Genomic DNA, 19,322 nt, shown 5'->3' with positions numbered 1-19,322 from the left:
GTCAACTAAAGTGCTGTTCAATACAAATGAATAAATAAATAAATAGACAGGAAAATTAATGATTGAAAAAATACTTTGGAGTAAAGAATATCACTCTTGAAAGGAGACAGATTTATTGGACATTTGATTTACATGTCACAATGTTAACTTCCCAAAACAATTCTCGAACTTATATCCCTATTATTACCTTAAACCAAGTGCACTTTTACCAAAATATGCAACACGTTTTAACTATCTCTCTCTCTCTCTCTCTCTCTCTCTCTCTCTCTCTCTCTCTCTCTATATATATATATATATATATATATATATATATATATATATATATATATATATATATATCCTCATCACACATATATATATATATATAGATATATATATATATCTATATATATATACATATATATCTATATATATATTCATTCCCAGGCTGATTTCCTATGCTTTAATTGCTGTGCTATCCCTCTTGTAATATCAACGTGAAAATAGACGAAAATAAAGTTTAATTGAACGAGTTACTGAAAAGAGAAGGAGAAAAGTAATTCTTACCAAACGTGTTTTGTTGATGAGAGAAATATGCTGTGGGAGTATTTGGGTATCTGGGTATTTCTTCCCTTTTCACACTAGATGGCACTTGGGATGGGTTTATTGTGTATTGTGTATCAGGTGACTCTGGTCACGCTTTGTAGGCCACTCATCCTTGAGGAAATATATTTAAATGTATCCTTATCACTTTATAGCTATTATAATTTCTCACAAAGGTAACTTTTGCCCACTTATTTGAAGCATGTTCTCACATTTAACTTATAGCTGACAATGTTTGTGAGATGAGATAACTATTTATTGATTATTAATAGGCTCATTGAGATGATGTACAGATGTAATCCTGACTAGGTACAAAGTTCATGAAAACAAAAGATACAGTATAGTAGGATGGGATGATTTTTTTGAAACCGGAAGAGGGGCGGGGACAGTTGTAACGTTAGCAACCACGCTGGGAGACAGGATCCCTTATCGCTACTGTGAAGGATTGTCCTCTGAACTATGTCTTTGAATACAGACTGATTCCTTGTCTGATACACCAAGAAGAATTGGATCAACCTGAGAAGCTGCGTGTCTTGTTGTTGAGCTGGTAAGGACCGATGTTGTTCTTATTTTTGGATGCCAGCTAGCTGCTGAGGTGTAGTCACTGTGGAGTCGTCGGTGATCAGCAGGAACGTTAGCAGGCTAATCAGTTAGCACGTTCAAATCGAGATGGTTATCAGCACGGAACCATCTCACTTAAAAAAAAAATATTTTGTTTAGAGACACCCATTTTTTTTACATAGTTGTGAACGTTAGGGCTAGGTTGAAAATCTGAAAATTTATGGGATGGCCGGTTACTGTTAGTTGGCTAAAGCTAACAGCGAAATATTGCTAGTCAGCTTGTGACGCTGTCAGTGCCTCGCCTGGCTTTGACAGCTCGGTATGAGTAGCAGCCATAGGCCATAGCCACACACTTCTACATTTTGCGATGTTTAATCTGAAAATTAGGAACTAGCTTCCTCTGTTAAACCGAAACCAAAAACAGCTGATTTTAAGTTAAAAAACGGCACTCTATACACACTACACCTAGCTACCATTGACTTCCAGGTAACGTAGCTAACGTCACATTTTCACCAGTGTTTTGTGTTAACCTGTTGTGGGAAGCCTCTTTACTCAACGCCGGTATGAAAATGAGCTTGCGTTTATTAAGTGTGTACCTGTTCGTGTCAATGCATTACTCTCAATCATAGAATTTAAAAGGGTAAATTTTGCTGGCAGTGGTTTGTGTGGAAGCCCCACCCTGAATGTACACCCCTTTGTACCGACTTTAACTGAGGTGGTGAAGGCGCTCACGTGAAGTTTACACACTTAAACACAGGAATGCTAAAATACTTTGATACTTGCACACGTCCTGCATGAAAAGGACTACTCAAGTGATAGTCAGAAGTAATAGCATCAATGTAGTTGAGATAACATAGCATAAATACTGGTTTGGTCCTTCTGACAAGCATATATTTTTTTAGATTTTTCTTAATTTACCCCCAGATGACTTTTATTGAGGCATTAGTGAGTAAGTGTTATACTACTGTTGTAGCTGCATGAGGTGGAGCTAGTTTAAACTACACTGGAAATGAAGGGATTTCGGATAAATCTGAGGGGCTGTCAAATTGTTAAAGGGAGAGGAAAGGAAAAAAGCAAACACTTGCTTCTGTTTGTAAGACTTCAAAGACCAAAAGGTTTTAAATCTTTAACAGTGTGTTGTAATTTATAACCTTGTCCGATTATTCGTTGTTTAAAATGTTCATCTTAGAGTGAACGAATGACTGTAGTGGTAGCAGCAATTTAAATATTTCCCTTTTCAAATGTGCCGTAAAGTTAAAATCATCAGGACATTTGACTTCGGTACAGTCCTTGAAGAAATGCATTAGTTTACTTCCACTGTTGTCATATTGCCCATGGAGATGCGGAAAGGACAGTTTGCCATGGTGAAAGGTTTTGCATAAATATTCTCTCCATTGCGTTGTCGCTGCAGGCTTGATATTGAAACCACTGGCTAATCAGAATTTCCTGGTGTGTTGTACTAGCTGTAATGGTCGGTGTGTATTCCTGCAGGCAAGCTGAGTTTATTTCACTTGACCGTTTGATCGGCTGCTTCCAAAGTTCAGGGTAATTACAGGAGCATAATAAGATAAAAAGAAAATATACCTAACCTTGCCTCTTATCAATATGTTTAAGTTTATTATTTGTATGAAAGGCAGAGATGTTGTGTAAACCAGTCTGATAAGATGGTGTTGATGAAGTGGGGAAACAGTCACATGAACCTGCACGTTCTGAACGTGGACTTCAGTCTGCTGCTTCTTTGTGTTGATGCTTATTTCTTAATTGACCTGAACTTAGCGAAAGCAATGTGCTTAAATGTCTCTTTTTGCAGGGAAGAGTAATAGTCGTGCTTTGTGGCTGCAAACAGGCAGCGTCTCTAGACTCAAAACCCAGTCACCTCATAACCCAAAGACACAGAAGTGTGAGCGGGTGTTACTCTTTTATGATTTCCGCCTGTCAGCTGTCATATAAGCTTGCAGACAACTCAAACTTGCACGTTCTTGGTATAAAAGATCTATAAAATGTACAGTATAGTTCAAATGTGATGAACTGAATGTAAATTCTTTGCAGTCTTGCATAAATGTTGCCAGACTTTCGATCTGGTGTGTTGTTTGTTACAGAGTACCATACAAATTTAAAGTCTGAGGTCTTTTCATTAAAAAGAGAGGGCTGGTATTATATTCATTATACTGTGTTTCTTCCTTGTACAGTATCGATAGAGAGTGAAATATCAAATGCTGCGGGGACTTTTGGAAAGCATTAGCCGGCTGATAAATGCTTTATCACTGCATCATCATTTGTATTATGCAGTGGAGGGCTTTCGTTTTCTTTCTTTTCGTGCCTTTTCTCTTTTGTAAAATGCATTCTATCCATTATTTGTCTTTTTCAGAGGTGCTTTGTTGTGTCTTTAAATTATTGACCAAACAGTGCTGCTATGATTTCTGACTTGCGGGACATGTGATCCCTGTGTTCACTGAGGCGCGTTTGTTTTATGATGTAACAGTTTCTCAAACAAAAAACTCCAGATCGATAGACCCTGAGTAACCCGTGAACGTCCGCTGTCGTTCTACCAGCATGTGCCCCACTCCCCTTGATGGCTGTCTGAGTTGGTGCCTTGTTTTCTTTGGGTATGGGACCTTGTGGCCTTGTTAAGACGCCTGATATTAGGAAGTCTCAATGGTTTCTCGTCATCACACTGTACACTGCGTGTCTTGTTGAGTAGCTATCATGCTTCCGTTTTAGTAATAAAGTTACAGCAGGAATTCATCATTCATTTGGACTGCCATTTCAATCGTTTTGCTTGGCCTGTATTATGCAGCAGAAGGTTTGTAAGTTGTCTGGTTTGCTTATAAAACTCAATATATAATTAGTATCTTAACTGCCTCTGCACAGCGATCAATAATTACGGCCTATTAGCGTTACACATTAAAGGAAGCAGCATCTCCTGACCTCCACTGTGAGGACCAGGGTTCACGGTTACAGTTCAGAGGATAGATAATTCTATTAAAAAAATCCCTAATGGTGGGAAGTTAAGGACAGGTCTGTGGAAGGAAAGGGTCGTAATGTCGCATACATCCAGTAGAAAGAATAAAGAAGAGGTTGATGGCCTGAGCTTATTTGCATGTTAGAGTTCTGTGTCTGTAATTCTTCAACATTTCTGTCTTTCTGCTAAATGACAATGTCAAAGATAAGCCCATTTGATTCATGGCTGTCTGGTTTTCTGGATTTAGACTTTCCCATTTAGCCATCAGGAATGGAAACTGGGTGCGACCATAAATTTTGATGCTCTGCGTCACTGGTGTGACTTTCCCGTCAATGCATCATTCATTTTCAGAGCATTTAGCTTTACTGCATCATTGCTAGCCTGAGTGGAAGAAGCACCTGCATGCATGGCAGGCAGTGATCAGGAAAGCCAACAAGGTATTTACATACTGCACACTCACGGTTTCTGTTACGCCATTGCAGCTTGTACTTTCCTTTTGAGTGCCTCAAAACCAAAACAAAGGCTCTAAATCCAGGGTTTGCTGTTAAGATGCACATCACATATTTGGGTGTGACAGAATTTAGAGAAGTCTGGTTCTGAGTTCTTGATCCACGGCCTGGCAAGTCAGTGAAGCATGTTAAGAGGATCTTTTAAGTCATGCAGGCATGGAAAAGCTCATCATGTGTGGTGATGGCTCAGGTTTCAGTAGCCTGTTGCTGCCCCACCGTTTTGTAAGTATGACTACAGGAAGTTTTTGGATTTGAACTGAATGTTGTTTTTCTTATTTCTCTTTTGGATCCTCAGAGCAGTCTGTGAGTGATGCCGCCAGCGTCCTGCTGCGACTGCCCCCACCTGGACTGCGTGGGGGAGATCACCAAGGAGGAACTGATACAGAAGTCCCATGTGAGACGCCTTCCTTCTCCACCCTGCCCATTCACCTACACATAGATTACCACTCAATCTGTTCAGTTTTATATATCTATTCAGTCATTTAATAATGTAGCATGACTAATCAGAAGTGATGGCCTAATTTTCCTCCAAATTATTTCCTAACCTGAGCATCCTCATATGTTTTAGGGCCAGTGCCAAGACTGTAAAGTCAGAGGACCAAATCTGTGGGCGTGTTTGGAGGTAAGTCGATGCGTGCCAGGAACAAATGTTGATCTGACTGTGCCAAATACGACCTCAAAACACTTTTTTTTACACTGTTGTGTCTGAATCCTGTGGTTGTTTTTCTCTCCAGAATGGCTGTGCATATGTGGGCTGTGGAGAATCTCACGCCGACCACAGCACTGTTCACTCGCAGGTTAGAGATCTCAGAGCTTTTGCAAATGTCTTTTAGCAGAGAAATGACTGACCAAGTGGAAAAGAGCAACTCAAAGGGATGAAGAGTTGACTGTGATGTTAAATTGGGAATGGATGAAACCAAAAGAGGGAGTTTCAAGCAGAGGAGGCACAGATGGCAGTCCAGGACAGGAATTCCACATCAAAATCCCAAGAGTCATTACTTAGAATGAAACTACCTCCAGCACTGCTTTTATTTTTACATTTTTCTCACTGATCACACAGCCTGCATATGCATCTTATAACTTTTTGAAGCGCACGTGTTGTTAAAAGCCACCAAGCCGTTCCTGTGCCTCCACGTTCAGTTCAGATTCAGTAGTGGATCATCCATTATTAACTGCCATTCCCCTGGGAAGTGGGGGAGATTCACGAGCACTGTCAGCTCCATGGTTACAGTAGCTGCTCCTCCTTGCTGCTCTGCAGCTCACTCACCCTCTGAGGTTCACACAGTTGACTAAGACTTTTTCCCTCTGCACGCTAGAGCCAAATGGGGTTAGGAGAGAAGACTAATTAAGAAAGGCAACTAGTTTTCTCTGCCTAGTGGTGCCTCCATCATGGACATCAAACTTTGTCCAGAAAGGGTCTGTTGAAGGGCTTCTGTCTCCTGGTGTAAGAAGGTTTTGTTGCAAGGCATCTTTAAACCTTGTGCAAATGCTTAATTAGTGTTATTTAAGCCAGAGGGGGAAGAAACATTTGAATCTCATTTTCATCACTGCAAGCAACAACTGGATCAGATCTGATGGTTTTTTTGTCTATAGGAATATAAATGTGGAAGCCAAACTGTACTGAGATTGAATACGAAAGAGCATCTCTGAGTTTTGAGGTTTAGATTTACTGCTAATTCCACTGATAAGATGTTGAATCGACACCTCAGGGTTCAATTAAAAGCATTTGCATGTTTTCATATTTGAAACATCATTAAAAACATCATTATGCACCATAAAGTGCGCCTCAAACTAGATCAGAATCTTCCTGTATGCTGCAGATAAGAAACTCAAGCCCTGCTGCCGACCTACTCGGGCTTTGAAAGTAGAGAGTGTTTTGCTCTGTGAAATTCTGCAAATTCAGTGATGCGATCATCTTGAGAAGATGACAGGAGACCCAGCGGTTGAGTGTGTTTAAGAACCAACCTGCTTCTTAAGAAGATTGCACACTGCGGCAGATGTTTCACTGACGCCAGCACTGCACCAGGAAAAAAAGCTTTTATCGGGGCTTTTTCTGGGCAAACTGTTTGTGTGCCTAACGAAAGCTGTTGAGATGATCAGACAGGTTTTACTACATTGTTCCCTCTCTCTCAGGTATTATTCTTGGTGTGTGTGTCTGCTGCGGAGCGAATCATATCAGTTGAAGTTAATGGCGAGACAGAATATTATCTGGGTTAATAAGAACATTTGTCCTATAAATTTAGGATTTTTATTAATGCTCCGCTTGGTATATTTCGCTTCATGAAATATTTAAATGGGGAAGTTTTGGGGCGTGCCCCGTCTGGTGTGTCACCTCGGCTATATCGGCCCCGCCCTGCCGTGTAAGGGCTAATGCGGGCCTGATGAATAATACAGAGTCTGCTGGTCGGCTGCTGCTCACGTTCGGTCTGGTGTCAGTCTGCCAGGCAGCTGGTGTTTTTTTCAGAGTGGCAGTGGGTCAAGAGAACTCAGCCATGTTTCCTCTGCAGCACCCATCTGCCTCCACCTGTAACCGACACAAATGGCTCGCTCTGAGCGTGCTTAAGTGCTGCGTTACGAGGATGATTTGACACCTCATTGAGGTGGATTATGTGCTTGTGTTGAAATTTAAATGTCACTACTTTTTTTATTTAAAAGTAAAAAAAAAAACAACTAAAATCGTACTGTAACATTTTGAGTTTAATTACCTTGAGTGGAAACCGTTGCTTTATCCAATAGAAACTCCTGTTAAGGTCGACCATCAGTGATACTAGATTCTGAGTAACAGTTTAGTCTGTAGTTTATACGTATTTTTTATCATAAAAGAAACTGTTAATATTTAGCAAAGAACAGCTGATCCTGCAGAGTTTTCTTGTTTCACTTTGTTTAAACAATCTATGTCTGTTCACCAGATCTTTATTAACGTATCTGTGTGCAGGAGACGAGGCACAATCTCACAGTGAATCTGACCACGCTTCGAGTGTGGTGCTACGCCTGTGGCAAGGAGGTTTTCCTGGAACGTAAACTAGGTCCTCACTCGCCGCACGCCAACGCCAAACCCCTCCCTTTACCGCCCAACACCAGTCAGGTAAGCGCAACATTTCCCTCTGCGAGTGTTGTACAGCTACGGTTTATTTGTTGTTCGTCTGAACCAGGAAGCAGGTTTAGCAGCAACTGGTGCAGAATGGCTTTGGTTTAGTTTACTGCATAATCATGATGCATGATGACTGCAACTTTACCAGAAGCTTAGTCACACTGACATTGGGGTTATTCACTCACTCTGTAAGCTTTTTATGATGATGTCTGTGTGTGCCCGTTGCTCCAGGATAACAGCAGGTCCCCTGTGAGCCCAACCTCTCTGAGAGTGCCCTCTAATGGAGGCTGTGAAGACCTGGACATGGAGACTGAGGAGGAGGACGACCTGCGTGCCAGAGGTGAGCGTCTTTTTTTTTGACATGGCGCATCATGAATGACACAACTGCATAGTTGAGTTAAGTTGTGCATAAGAAAATATATGCTGATCGTGTTATGTTGGAATCTTTGGTGTTTATTACATCTGCTCACAAGTAGGATTTGTGCTGCAAATGAACACCAAGTGATATTAGATGTGGTGTCAAGTACAATTAAAGTTGTTCCCGCCAACATTTGCTAATAGATCAACAAATAGATCAGGAAAACAAACCATCTAAATGATGGTAACAAAGCTTTTTCTGTATTCATGTTACATAGTCTGATCAAGAGTCGGCTGAACACAGCTGCCGTTTCTTTCCAGTCAGTTTACAAATGAATTAACACTTTTAAAGTCACCAAAGTGATTGAAGTTTAATTACATTTCTGTCATCTTTTAATTCAAGTTTCATATGATTAAAAATGAACACCTCAAACACGGGAGCAGAGCAATCTGCAGTCGGCTGAGTTCAAAGCGAAGGCTCTGATTGGAATTGAAAAGGACAGTAAATTTCGATTGTAAACGACCTCACAAACCGAGCAGACTTCAAAGAACTGGAGCTGATGAAAAAGGCTGCTCATGTGTTGCCTCACCCTGCTTCTCAGATCTTCTAACGGTTTTATCATAGCAACCAGCTGAAACCCCATTCCAACGATGAATATAATGAACTTATTCCACTTGATTTCGAGCCGCTACATCCGATTGTCATCTTATGACTCCATAATGTGCGCAGCCTCTACAGTGTCTGAAGTACAGATGAAAAATGCAGCTTTATCTGTCCCTTTGCTTATTTTATGATCTCGCAGTAGGGTAGCTGTAGCCTTAAACAGAGTCACCATTTTTCACTCAGTGCTGTGACATGTCGTCTGAAACCTCACGTGGTGTCGCTAAAGCAAGGCCACTCGTCACTACAACAATTACATTTGCCGCAAACATGGATGACGTGACCATGAGGTGGAGTAGCTAAGCTTTAAGGTGTAATATCATCTGCAGAATAGGCTGCTCATGCACGATTAAAGATCTTCAAAATCTGTTATTCCATCTTCTCAGTGCCGGTTTGAGAACAGATCTTGCATTCAATAGTAGTTCCATATATGATACACTGAAAACAGAAATGGGGCAAAGAATAATGTTACAAGTCATAAATATCAGTATTGTATGTCAGCTCAGCCAGAATGCACCAGGTTGCCCTTTTCTCTGCTCCTGCTGTAAAATATTAATCCCTGAAATGGCTTGTGTCTGAGTGAACATGCAGACACATCACATCTGCCATCAAAGTGTACAAGCGTTTGATGAGAGGCTTGCTCTAACTCCGCGGTTGTGCTCTGTCTCCTTCAGGCCTGACGGGGCTGAAGAATATTGGCAACACCTGCTACATGAACGCCGCCCTCCAGGCCCTGTCCAACTGGTGAGACCCACATCAACTACTCTGACATTTTCAGTGCTCCCTGTGATATATCTTCATGTTACTTGCATCCCATTGGCCACACTTTTATGCCACCTTTGTTTTTTCCCGGAGCCTTTGGCTGTTTTATTCACTGCCTGTTTCTTGCTTACTGTGAGAAATGACCGGCTGTGAACGGCTGTGTTCATTAGGGAGAACGATGACTGAGTGAGAATTGGTGCAGTGCACCATTCGATACGCCAGAAATGGCCTTTTGTAGTTCCCTGTAGACTCTTCTGTTACAAATCAACACCAACTCTTTCTCCGTCTCTTCTGGTGCTTCTTCTCCTCTCCTCTTTCCCTTTGGCCCCTTCACTGCTTTTCTTCCACTCTGGCCCTTTGTTATTGTCCCGTCTGACGCGACTTTATGACTTTAACTTGTGCATTTTCTGTTGTTCACACACACACGCAACAAAAATAGTTCCCCTTTTTTATAAAGCATCCACCCATGGGTTTTGCTGATGATGTGGGTCAAAATTTGCAATCTAAATCACATTCCAAATTCAGGAGGATCTTAGTCACGCAGCTGCAGGAGGAGGGACCTTTTTCCCAACTTTCCTTTGATGTCTATTTGTGCGAGCGCGTTCCTCTCAGTTACCGCTGGGTCATTATTCAGTCCGAAAGACTTCTGTCTTGCCAAAGGAAGGAACTCTTCATGCCTTATTTATTCTGTACTGAGTCTCATTCTTGCAAATTCCTGTCCATTCTGTATCCGTCAGATGAAATCCCCAAAGCAGTTGTTGTTTTTTCTCTCTCAGCTGTTTTGATGTCCTTCAACTGTGTCGGGGGTTTTCTTGCATGGCAAAAGTACATCTGGTAATATGTGATATCAGTCTGCAAATGAAATGAGATGAATAAAGAATACCGAGTAGAGATGGTAGTTTTGGAGAAATTCAAGCTTAAACCTCAGCGGATCTCACCTCCCATCCGTTTATCATCTGTTTGTGACAGATGCGGTGCTGCGTGATCATGTTGTGGAAAAAAGAACTATTTGGAACTGTGCAACCAAAAACTGTCAGATGGTAATCATATCATCGTCGGACAGTATCTCTCTTTTTTTTTTTTATTTCCTTAAAGAAGATATTGACTAAAATCTTGTATTTTCCTAAAGGTAACATATCCATCCCTTTTTCTCCCCACAGCCCGCCCTTGACACAGTTTTTTCTCGAATGCGGTGGCCTGGTGAGAACAGACAAGAAGCCTGCTCTCTGCAAAAGCTACCAGAAGCTGGTTTCTGACTTGTGGAACAAGAACAGGTAGGCTTTTGTCACTTTTTCTGTCAGTTATTATTTAAAACATATATTCGTTCAACCTATTTACCAACAAGCCACATTTTATTCTGCCTGTCAGAATAACATTTTTATAGAAGCACCTTTACTTTATGATGGCACCTGTGCTCTTTTTGTAAAGCACGATGTGTTTTCTCACATTGCAGACCCTCCTATGTGGTCCCGACCAACTTGTTCCAGGGGATCAAAGCCGTAAACCCCATGTTTAGAGGGTATTCTCAGCAGGTGGGTCATCCCAGAAGATGAAATAGATAGATTACTTTTTTTAATCATGGAGTTGCCTCGGTTGCTCAGCAGTGTTGTGTTAAAAATTGATCAGCCATTGTGTGAGTGTATTTCCCTGCCTGTTGTGATACAGAAGTAGGTCTGTTACTGAGGTTTTTGTCTTTCTGAGGCTTCCCCTCTGAGCGTGAAATGTGTGCCAAGCTGGTTGTTGTTACTGCTCTGACCCCAAAGTTTGAAGTTGCCCCAAATCTTAACCAGCCTCCTTTATTTCACCACCACTTCATGCCACTTTATTCTGGTTGGTCTGCAGAATTACATTCGCTTAAATCAGAAAAAGGGCCTTCCGCATTTTAAAACACACACACATTTGGCCCAAAGAGCAAACGCTTGATTTGATTCTGTGTGGTGCTTGAAAGCGAAGTTAATACATTACAGACATAAGGGCTTTTAAGAGATGTTAAACTGAAGCATTGTCTTCGGCCAGTGCCTGCAAGAGAGAGTTCTGTAAGCCTGAATGACGGTGAAATGATAAATTTGCCTCTTTCCTCTAGGCTTGCCAGTGTTTGTTTAGAGGAGTTAGCTGAGGAATATTCATTTGTCACGCCACGCTGGGCTGCACAGCTTTGGATTTTCCATTGCTATGAATGAAGTTAACATTCCAGCTCCTGGGAGAGGAGAGTTAATTTGGCTTGAAGAGAGAGATTGGATTTCTGAGGTTCGTTGAGTTTGATTACACATTCATGAGTGTTGGGTTTCAGATTTAGTGATCCAGAATTGGGATGAACAAGGAGGTGAAGGGGTTGTTGTGTCTAATTTAAAAAAGATTAGCTATGGGAAAGCTTTACTCTCTTTGGAGTTTAGATTGTAATGATTTTTTTTTTTCTTCGAGAGGGAATTAACTTTTTATGTCCCCCCCAGACTACAGTGAAACAGGCAAAAACCTTCATTTTACCAGCTACAAATTATTGGCAACTTGATCAAACTGTTTACATTTTTGTCCTAACTGGACCTTTAAGGACTCACAGGAATTTCTGCGCTGCTTGATGGATCAACTTCACGAGGAGCTGAAGGAGCCGCTTCTAGAGTCCTGCGACCAGTCCAACGGCATCACGGTCGATGATGGCCCCGAGGAGGACCACCACAGCCAGTCGGACAATGACTTCCAGTCATGCGAGTCCTGTGGCAGCAGTGAGAGGGCCGATAACGAGGCGCAGGGTGGGAATGTGCTGATGGACGACACCAACGAAGCAGAGATGCTGATTCCTGAGCAGGATGAGATCCAGACCAACAGGGAGTGGCAGAAGGAGAAGAACATGATTAATGATCTGTACCGCTGTAGCGTTAACGGTGTTATGGGTGGAAGCACTGGGGCGGACATCGACAAAGATGTCGACACCACCGCAGAGACCACACCCATTATCAGCAGCCAAGGAGCCATCAAGGTTCAAGGCAGAACATCGGGTAAGAATGTTGGCTAACATTCCTTCTCATCTTTTTATTGATTGTATACCTGCATTAATTTAACAACCTAAAACCTGCTCCTCCTTCTACCAGATTGCTTTCCAGATATCCAAATGTCCAACATCACAAGACGACAAAGTCCAGTCCCCATGGAAGGACACGTTCCCAAAATGTCCAGCAGCCCACCAAAAGCTGCGTCTGGCTGGCCCGGCCTGAACCCTGCGCACAAAAAAGGTACCGAGCTTTTGCTGGCAGAGGTTAGATGGTGAATTCATCCGAATGATCAGATGCAGTCACGTCTAAATTGAAAGCTGGTACTGTAAGGAGAGTAGGGAGGTAACAATATCCCATCTATCTTTGCCGACTTTTGTCTTTGACATACTGAACTGTAAATCGGTATTCTCACATTTCTGCCTGTGACCTCCAACAGCAGTCACCACATTCACCCCACCAAAGAACAAGCGTCAGAAGAAATACTGCAGTGTCATTTCGGATGTCTTTGATGGGACTATTGTCAGCTCAGTTCAGTGCCTCACCTGCGATCGGGTAAGTGTATCTGTTTAGTTTTAGGGTGCGTTACACCGCTCTGCATTCCCACTGGCCTTGAAAGTCAGTGTGTAACAGCGGGGTGACACTAGATGCTGGGACATTGTGTTTCTGGTATGATTGGTCAGCTCCGATGTCCTTATAAACTTTTGATTATGATTGGATATTGATTGTAAGGATGATATTCTGCGACAATGTAGCATAATATTAAAATGTGACCCTAGCTGAAGCTTTACGGTCTCTGCGGTCTGTGGCTGTCAGGTGTCTGTGACCCTGGAGAACTTCCAGGATATTTCGTTGCCCATTCCGGGGAAGGAAGACCTGGCCAAGCTCCACTCATCCACCCACCAGACCTCCCTGGTAAAAGCTGGCTCCTGTGGGGAAGCTTATGCACCTCAAGGATGGATAGCATTTGTCATGGAGTACATCAAGAGGTGTGTGTGTGTAAAACGTGCTTTATATTTAATGTACTACCTAGTACATTATGTAGTATCTAATAACATACTATTAATGGTAAATAAACAACTCTGTGTATTTCCTAGCTGGTTCTGGGGCCCGGTGGTTACTCTACAAGACTGTCTTGCAGCTTTCTTTGCCAGAGATGAACTAAAGGGTAAGCGAATGAGGTCAAAAATATGTTATTTTAACACCAACACAAAGATTGATGTCTCAATGATTGTGTGTTTTTTAAAATTTTTTATAGGAGACAATATGTACAGCTGTGAAAAATGCAAAAAGTGAGTAATTCACCTTACGAATGAATGTTGTGCCATTTATTTTTGCAGTTATGGGTACGTGAAAACAACAAATAGACCTGTAATGATTTCCTCTCCTCTTTTTCTTTTAGATTACGAAATGGGGTCAAATTTTGTAAAATGCAAAATTTGCCCGAGGTACAGACAATTCCTGGTCATTCATGTAAAGAAAAAACCCACATCCACATCCACTCGGTCAAACATTCTGACAGAACGTTCTACCTCTCTGCTCCAGATCCTGTGCGTTCACCTGAAGCGCTTCAGACACGAACTGATGTTCTCCACCAAGATAAGCACCCACGTGTCGTTTCCACTCGAGGGCCTGGATCTGCAGCCTTTTCTGGCCAAAGACAGCTCCGCCCAGACCACCAACTACGACCTGCTGTCAGTCATCTGTCACCACGGCACTGCCAGCAGTGAGTGGGCACAGTTCCTCCCCTTTCTGCAGGAGACCGGGGCAGCTGCCATCAGTTGGCATATACGAGCGTCATGCATTTATAAGCCTGCACATAAGATTCACATGTACTTTTGAATGCTGCTCTCACACATCCCTCTTCGTCCTATTCCAGGTGGCCACTACATAGCATACTGCAGGAATGATATGAACAATCTGTGGTATGAATTCGATGACCAAAGTGTGACCGAGGTGTCTGAGTCCTGTGTCCAGAACGCTGAAGCTTATGTGCTCTTCTATAAGTAAGCCAGCAAATTAGACGTCAGCACCACTTTCTACTCCACATTTGTAAACAAGCCCTCATTTGTCACTCTAACATTTTAAGACTCGGTGTGCCGGTTTGATATTCTCATGTCTGATTAATGTGTTCCTTTTCTGTCGCAGAAAGAGCAACGAGGACGCAGTGAAAGAACGTAGGAGGGTGTCGGGCTTATTCAACATGATGGAGCCCAGCCTGCTGCAGTTCTACATCTCCCGCCAGTGGCTTAACAAGTTCAAGACGTTTGCTGAGCCGGGGCCCATTTCCAATGACGACTTTCTGTGTGTGCACGGAGGTGCGTATGACCATGTCACTTCCATACTGAAACCGCTCCGAGGTCAAATTGCCCTTTTTTGTTTGTCCTGTGTCCAAATAGTTTGTGGAAAACCGTGGTTTGCCCTGTTTAGCACAGCCTTTGCTTTGTTGGTGGAGATGTTTGATTTTCACAAAGAGTGCGTTGCCTTTCCTTCATGCCACAGCAGGCTTCAAAAGGTTTTAACTGCTTGTTTTGCAGATGATCCTTCTTTCCTCTTTTTGCACAGATGAATATCTTAAAAGGGCTTGTGCAGCTGAGCTCTGCCATCAGTGGACTATTGAAGTTTTAGAGCTGAAAAGGAAGTAGGAAAACAAAAATCTGATAATATGGCAACTGGGAATACGTTTCATTGTGCAAACAGATACCTGAAGGTTGTTTCGTCCTTATTTGCACCCCCCAGCTCTAACTGGCTTGTCAGGGACATAAGCCGAGATCATATCAGTGCAGCGAAACAGTGATTGCTTTGTGGCAGAACAACCACTTGTTTTCTTTTGAGTACAAGTCTGAAAGTATCGCAGCTTACTTTCACTTTCCTGTGCAAGTGTACACCCAGATTTGTTGTTTCTGGCAGGCTGTGACAACATGTAGGCTCAGGAGAACCTTTTCTTTCCTTTGAAAATGGAAATATGTATGTTAAAAAGATAAATAGCCCTATAATGGTGGTTGAATATATTTTTTAAGAGGAAACGATAAGTAATTTATTATTTAAGTGGTCAGTTGAATTTTAACCATCTTAGTTAAAAGACCCACTGTGCTGAAGACGGACATTTTGCCGTATCTGCTGTCACTCTTAGCTCTTTCTTAAGATTTCTGGGTGTTAATGATGTCTTATAAATTAATAAGATGACATAATTCAACATTAAAGGGGAGTTGTGTATATTTTGAGTTTGGGGGCTTTTCAAGATGAACCAACATTACTGAAAAAATTGATTTTTCATTTAATATAATTCCAAATATTCTGCTCTCATTTTGTCCCCATCAACTTGCTTACCAGCTTGTTTTGAAAGAAATTCATTCAACATATAGTTAATAGATGTGTAATTATTAAGGTTCAGCCATGTCCTATAAATCATTAGAAAGGGTGGAATAAGAAAAGTTTAGCTGAGGCTTCTGAGCCCTTGCAGGTTACATTAAAAATAGAAAATAGAAGAGGCTTTATTGTCATTGCACACCAGGGTACAACGAAATTGTGGAGTATGCAATTTGACATGAAAATTCAATAAAAGGGGCAGCTCATAGGAACCAGGAAAGACTGGAAATGTTGAGCTTTGTTGAGCTCAAAAATATTAGGCCTCTATAATTTATTGAAGTATCTGTTTTATTTTCCCATCCTTTTGAAAGCCCCGTCCACGATCCAGCGATCTTAAAAAAGACATTAAACAACAGGTTTTGGCAGTCTGAGTGCTAATATCCATGATATGACTGTTCATTGTGGTGTTATTTTCCTTGATGACACCTGAACGACTAAACATATCCACCTTTTGTATAATTTGAGACCCGTTGGGGAGGTCGGACACCTGGTTTGGGGACCTTTGTTCTGGTGAAGGGCGCTGTGGGAGAAATGAGAAAGATGATGAATTCGTAAAGCCATAATTCAAGGATTTCTGATTAGTTACACTTGATTACCCGATCTGTTGCTCTGTTAAACGTGTACACACAACCGTTGCTTTTGAGATGTGACGCTTGATGTTCCAATGTGTTTCATCAGGTGTGCCACCCAACAAAGCGACGTACATTGATGATCTGGTGGTGATGCTGCCACAGAACGTGTGGGATCACCTCTACAGCAGGTACACAGGCCCGTTGTGAGACTGGCTGTAAACATGTTCAGATCTTCCGCTATCAGGGTGACTTCCCTTCTAAATGAATTTCATCTTTTCCTCTGTGTGCTGTTGCTTGCAGGTACGGAGGGGGGCCAGCTGTTAACCACCTGTACGTCTGCCACACGTGTCAGATTGAGATAGAAAAACTAGAAAAACGGCGCAAATCCGAGCTGGACATGTTCATCAGGGTGAGCGCTTTCTCAGCATCCATTTACTTAAAAGGCTGTGAAGGTGACTGCCCGAGCAGAGCAGAAAACACAGCCTCTTCCAGACACAATAAAAAAAAAACCTGGTGTGAATGATGATGTATTCTCTGCCTCTGCGCAGCCACGACTAATGTGTGTGTGTATATAGACCTATTCTCCAGTCTGTTTAACCAGTTGATGGGCTGCATGTGTTGGTGCTCTTCACCCCGACAGCAGATGAGAGGCGTGAGCCAGATAAAAGCCTTATCATGAATGCATTGAGACAGATGCAGCTGTTAATGCCTGCTTGGTGTGCCCAGTCACACAATGGCTGCTCAGACAGGACATGAATGTTTTGTGTGTGTAGAAAAGAAAAAGCTCCAGTGAGCCGACATGTAGAGTGAAAGAACAGGGATTGTGTTATTTCTGTGAAAGATGAAATTGGTGCACTGTGGTGTTAACACTGTCCTCTAATTGGAATAATTACCAGAGAGAATTGATTAGGTTTTCCATTTCTTCTCCTCTCAATCCTTTCATCCTCACCTAATTTTTTTTCTTTTTTGCTCCCACCCTTCTACCCCTCCTCTTTCTCCTCCCCCGTCCCTTTACGTCCTTCTTCCTCCCTCTTGTCTCTTCCACTCACTCCTCCCCCACTTCCCCCTCTCTCTTTCCTCCCTCTCTGTAGCTGAACAAGGCGTTCCAGGAGGAGGAGTCTCCGGTGGTCATATACTGCATCAGCATGCAGTGGTTTCGTGAGTGGGAGGGCTTTGTCAAAGGAAAAGACAATGGTAATTGGTCTGGGGTATTTTCCTCCCCCCCCTACCTGTCCTGTTTGAATTTCTGGTTAAAAGGTCACATGTTTACCCCATGAAACCCGTTATGTGGTGATGATTTAATTTGATGTGGATTTGTCTTCTAAAACAAATAGCTGGAACATAGTTTGTTTTGCTTTTTTGTTGGGGGGGATGGGTATAGAAAAATAGAAGATCCCAAAGTCTCTGGTTAGCAGAAACGACTAATTCTCAAATTAAACTGTGGAGACCTTTTTTTCTTGATGTATCTTCAAAGAATTTGCTGCAGCCCCCAGAGTCGGGCTTCTCTCTTGCTCCTGCAAAATGAAGTGTCAAAATAGATTTGTTTCTCTTTTTTTTTTTTTTTCCTTCTCGCTTGGTATTGTCATATCTATTTATAACTGCTTGTAGCTGACACGTCTGCAAACGTCTTCTTTTACTTTGACTTCTGCTCCTTTCATGTTGTTTTTCCTCTGTAGCAAATGGGGGAGCAGCACTGGCTTTTCATTGCATGTCAGAAAAATGTGACATTTTAACATAATTGCTCTTTGAGTCAGTTAGTATTTGAAATACATCTCCGGAAAGATTAGGAATAATGTGAATTTAACTTGACTTTAGTCTGTTTTTTCTTTTGTATCTTAGATCCTCCAGGACCCATTGATAATTCTAAGATAACGGTGAACAAGAACGGCCATTTAACGCTCAAACAAGGTACATGTATTTATATTTGAATGCTTTTACACTGCCTGAAAATGGATGTCTAATTCTTTAGGAACGAATAAATCTTGCGATATAACAACTTCTTTAAAGCCTTTGTGTGTTTTGAAATGATCTTTACGTTTACTATTTGGTAATAAATGCTTGTGCTTTGTTTTTACCCTGTAGGTGCGGACTCGGGACAGATCTCTGAGGAGACGTGGAACTTCCTCCACTCCATCTACGGCGGCGGTCCACTCGTGACCGTGCGGCCAAACGTCAGCCACCAGGAAGTAGAGTCGTCGCAGTCGGAAGAGAAGATCGAAGTGGAGACACGCTCTGTTTAATCAAGCATTTGACAGCAGACAATGGGGGAAAACATTTAGGACATAATAATAATAAAAAAAAGAATAGCCTTTTATTTTGCACTTTTATTTCAAACGCATTCGAGCAAAGGACCTCATCTTCCCTGCTACGCGACTGCCTTTGACAGAGGGATTTAACGTGTAACGTGCAAAAGGTTTGTCGTGTTGTACAAATCTGTATAAAGAGCTCTTAAATTTCTATTAGCACTGTAGAACTCACGTGTCTGGTTATTTTTCAGAACCAAGCATTTAAATTATGTGCAGCTAAAATTTCCTCTGAATGCCATATTTCTTTTGTTTGTGTTTTTCTTCTTGACCAAACAAGCACATACTGTATGTTCACGTGTTGCTGATATTGATGAATCACAAGACATCATGCTGTAGATATAGCACGCTTTTTTTTTTTTTTTTAAATTTAAAAAATTGTCCACTGAATGGTAGGGAGACTCTTAAAGTGATTTAATATCAAAAGGTTATGAAGGGACTAATTTCTGACTAGTCTCAGGAATGACTGTGTTTTGCACTGTTCTGTAGACGTACAAATTGGCATGCTCCACGCAGATGTCTGGTTTGTATTTGAATGTATCAATACTGGTAGTATGTTGGTCAATACTCAGCACTTGAGTAATTTAATGATGTCAGTAGATTTTTTTT

General features: G+C 41.8%; 1 protein-coding gene across 2 annotated transcripts; it reads left to right on the top strand.

Annotated features, from left to right (window-relative positions):
- Positions 1 to 972: 972 nt before the first annotated feature.
- On the top strand, positions 973 to 18,685 carry usp33 (ubiquitin specific peptidase 33). Of its 2 annotated transcripts, none has more exons than XM_072364570.1 (24): positions 973 to 1,129; positions 4,910 to 5,008; positions 5,183 to 5,236; positions 5,349 to 5,411; positions 7,550 to 7,699; positions 7,937 to 8,045; positions 9,398 to 9,467; positions 10,646 to 10,759; positions 10,939 to 11,017; positions 12,034 to 12,478; positions 12,572 to 12,712; positions 12,912 to 13,024; positions 13,286 to 13,458; positions 13,567 to 13,637; positions 13,728 to 13,761; positions 13,872 to 13,917; positions 14,015 to 14,195; positions 14,349 to 14,475; positions 14,618 to 14,787; positions 16,517 to 16,598; positions 16,711 to 16,819; positions 17,502 to 17,604; positions 18,250 to 18,318; positions 18,493 to 18,685. In XM_072364570.1, the coding sequence occupies exons 2-24, from the start codon at positions 4,925 to 4,927 to the stop codon at positions 18,648 to 18,650; spliced, it is 2,745 nt and encodes a 914-aa protein (XP_072220671.1). In that variant the 5' UTR covers positions 973 to 1,129; positions 4,910 to 4,924; the 3' UTR covers positions 18,651 to 18,685. The 2 variants fall into 2 exon arrangements, with proteins under 2 accessions (XP_072220671.1, XP_072220670.1); XM_072364569.1 differs by having other exon boundaries at positions 12,909 to 13,024.
- The last annotated feature ends 637 nt before the right edge of the window (positions 18,686 to 19,322 follow it).

The sequence above is a fragment of the Leuresthes tenuis genome, unplaced genomic scaffold (assembly GCF_036924035.1).
Source record: "Leuresthes tenuis unplaced genomic scaffold, fLeuTen1.0.hap1 SCAF_14, whole genome shotgun sequence".
Lineage (NCBI taxonomy): Eukaryota > Metazoa > Chordata > Actinopteri > Atheriniformes > Atherinopsidae > Leuresthes > Leuresthes tenuis.
This window is presented reverse-complemented; position numbering and strand designations above follow the sequence as displayed.

Excerpts from the sequence above, each read along its gene's own strand:
- usp33 (XM_072364569.1), top strand. The coding sequence starts at position 4,925 with ATGCCGCCAGCGTCCTGCTGCGACTGCCCCCACCTGGACTGCGTGGGG. Across the intron at positions 10,760-10,938 it reads GACTTGTGGAACAAGAACAG|ACCCTCCTATGTGGTCCCGA; the intron begins GTAGGCTTTTGT and ends CTCACATTGCAG. Across the intron at positions 14,196-14,348 it reads TCACCACGGCACTGCCAGCA|GTGGCCACTACATAGCATAC; the intron begins GTGAGTGGGCAC and ends GTCCTATTCCAG.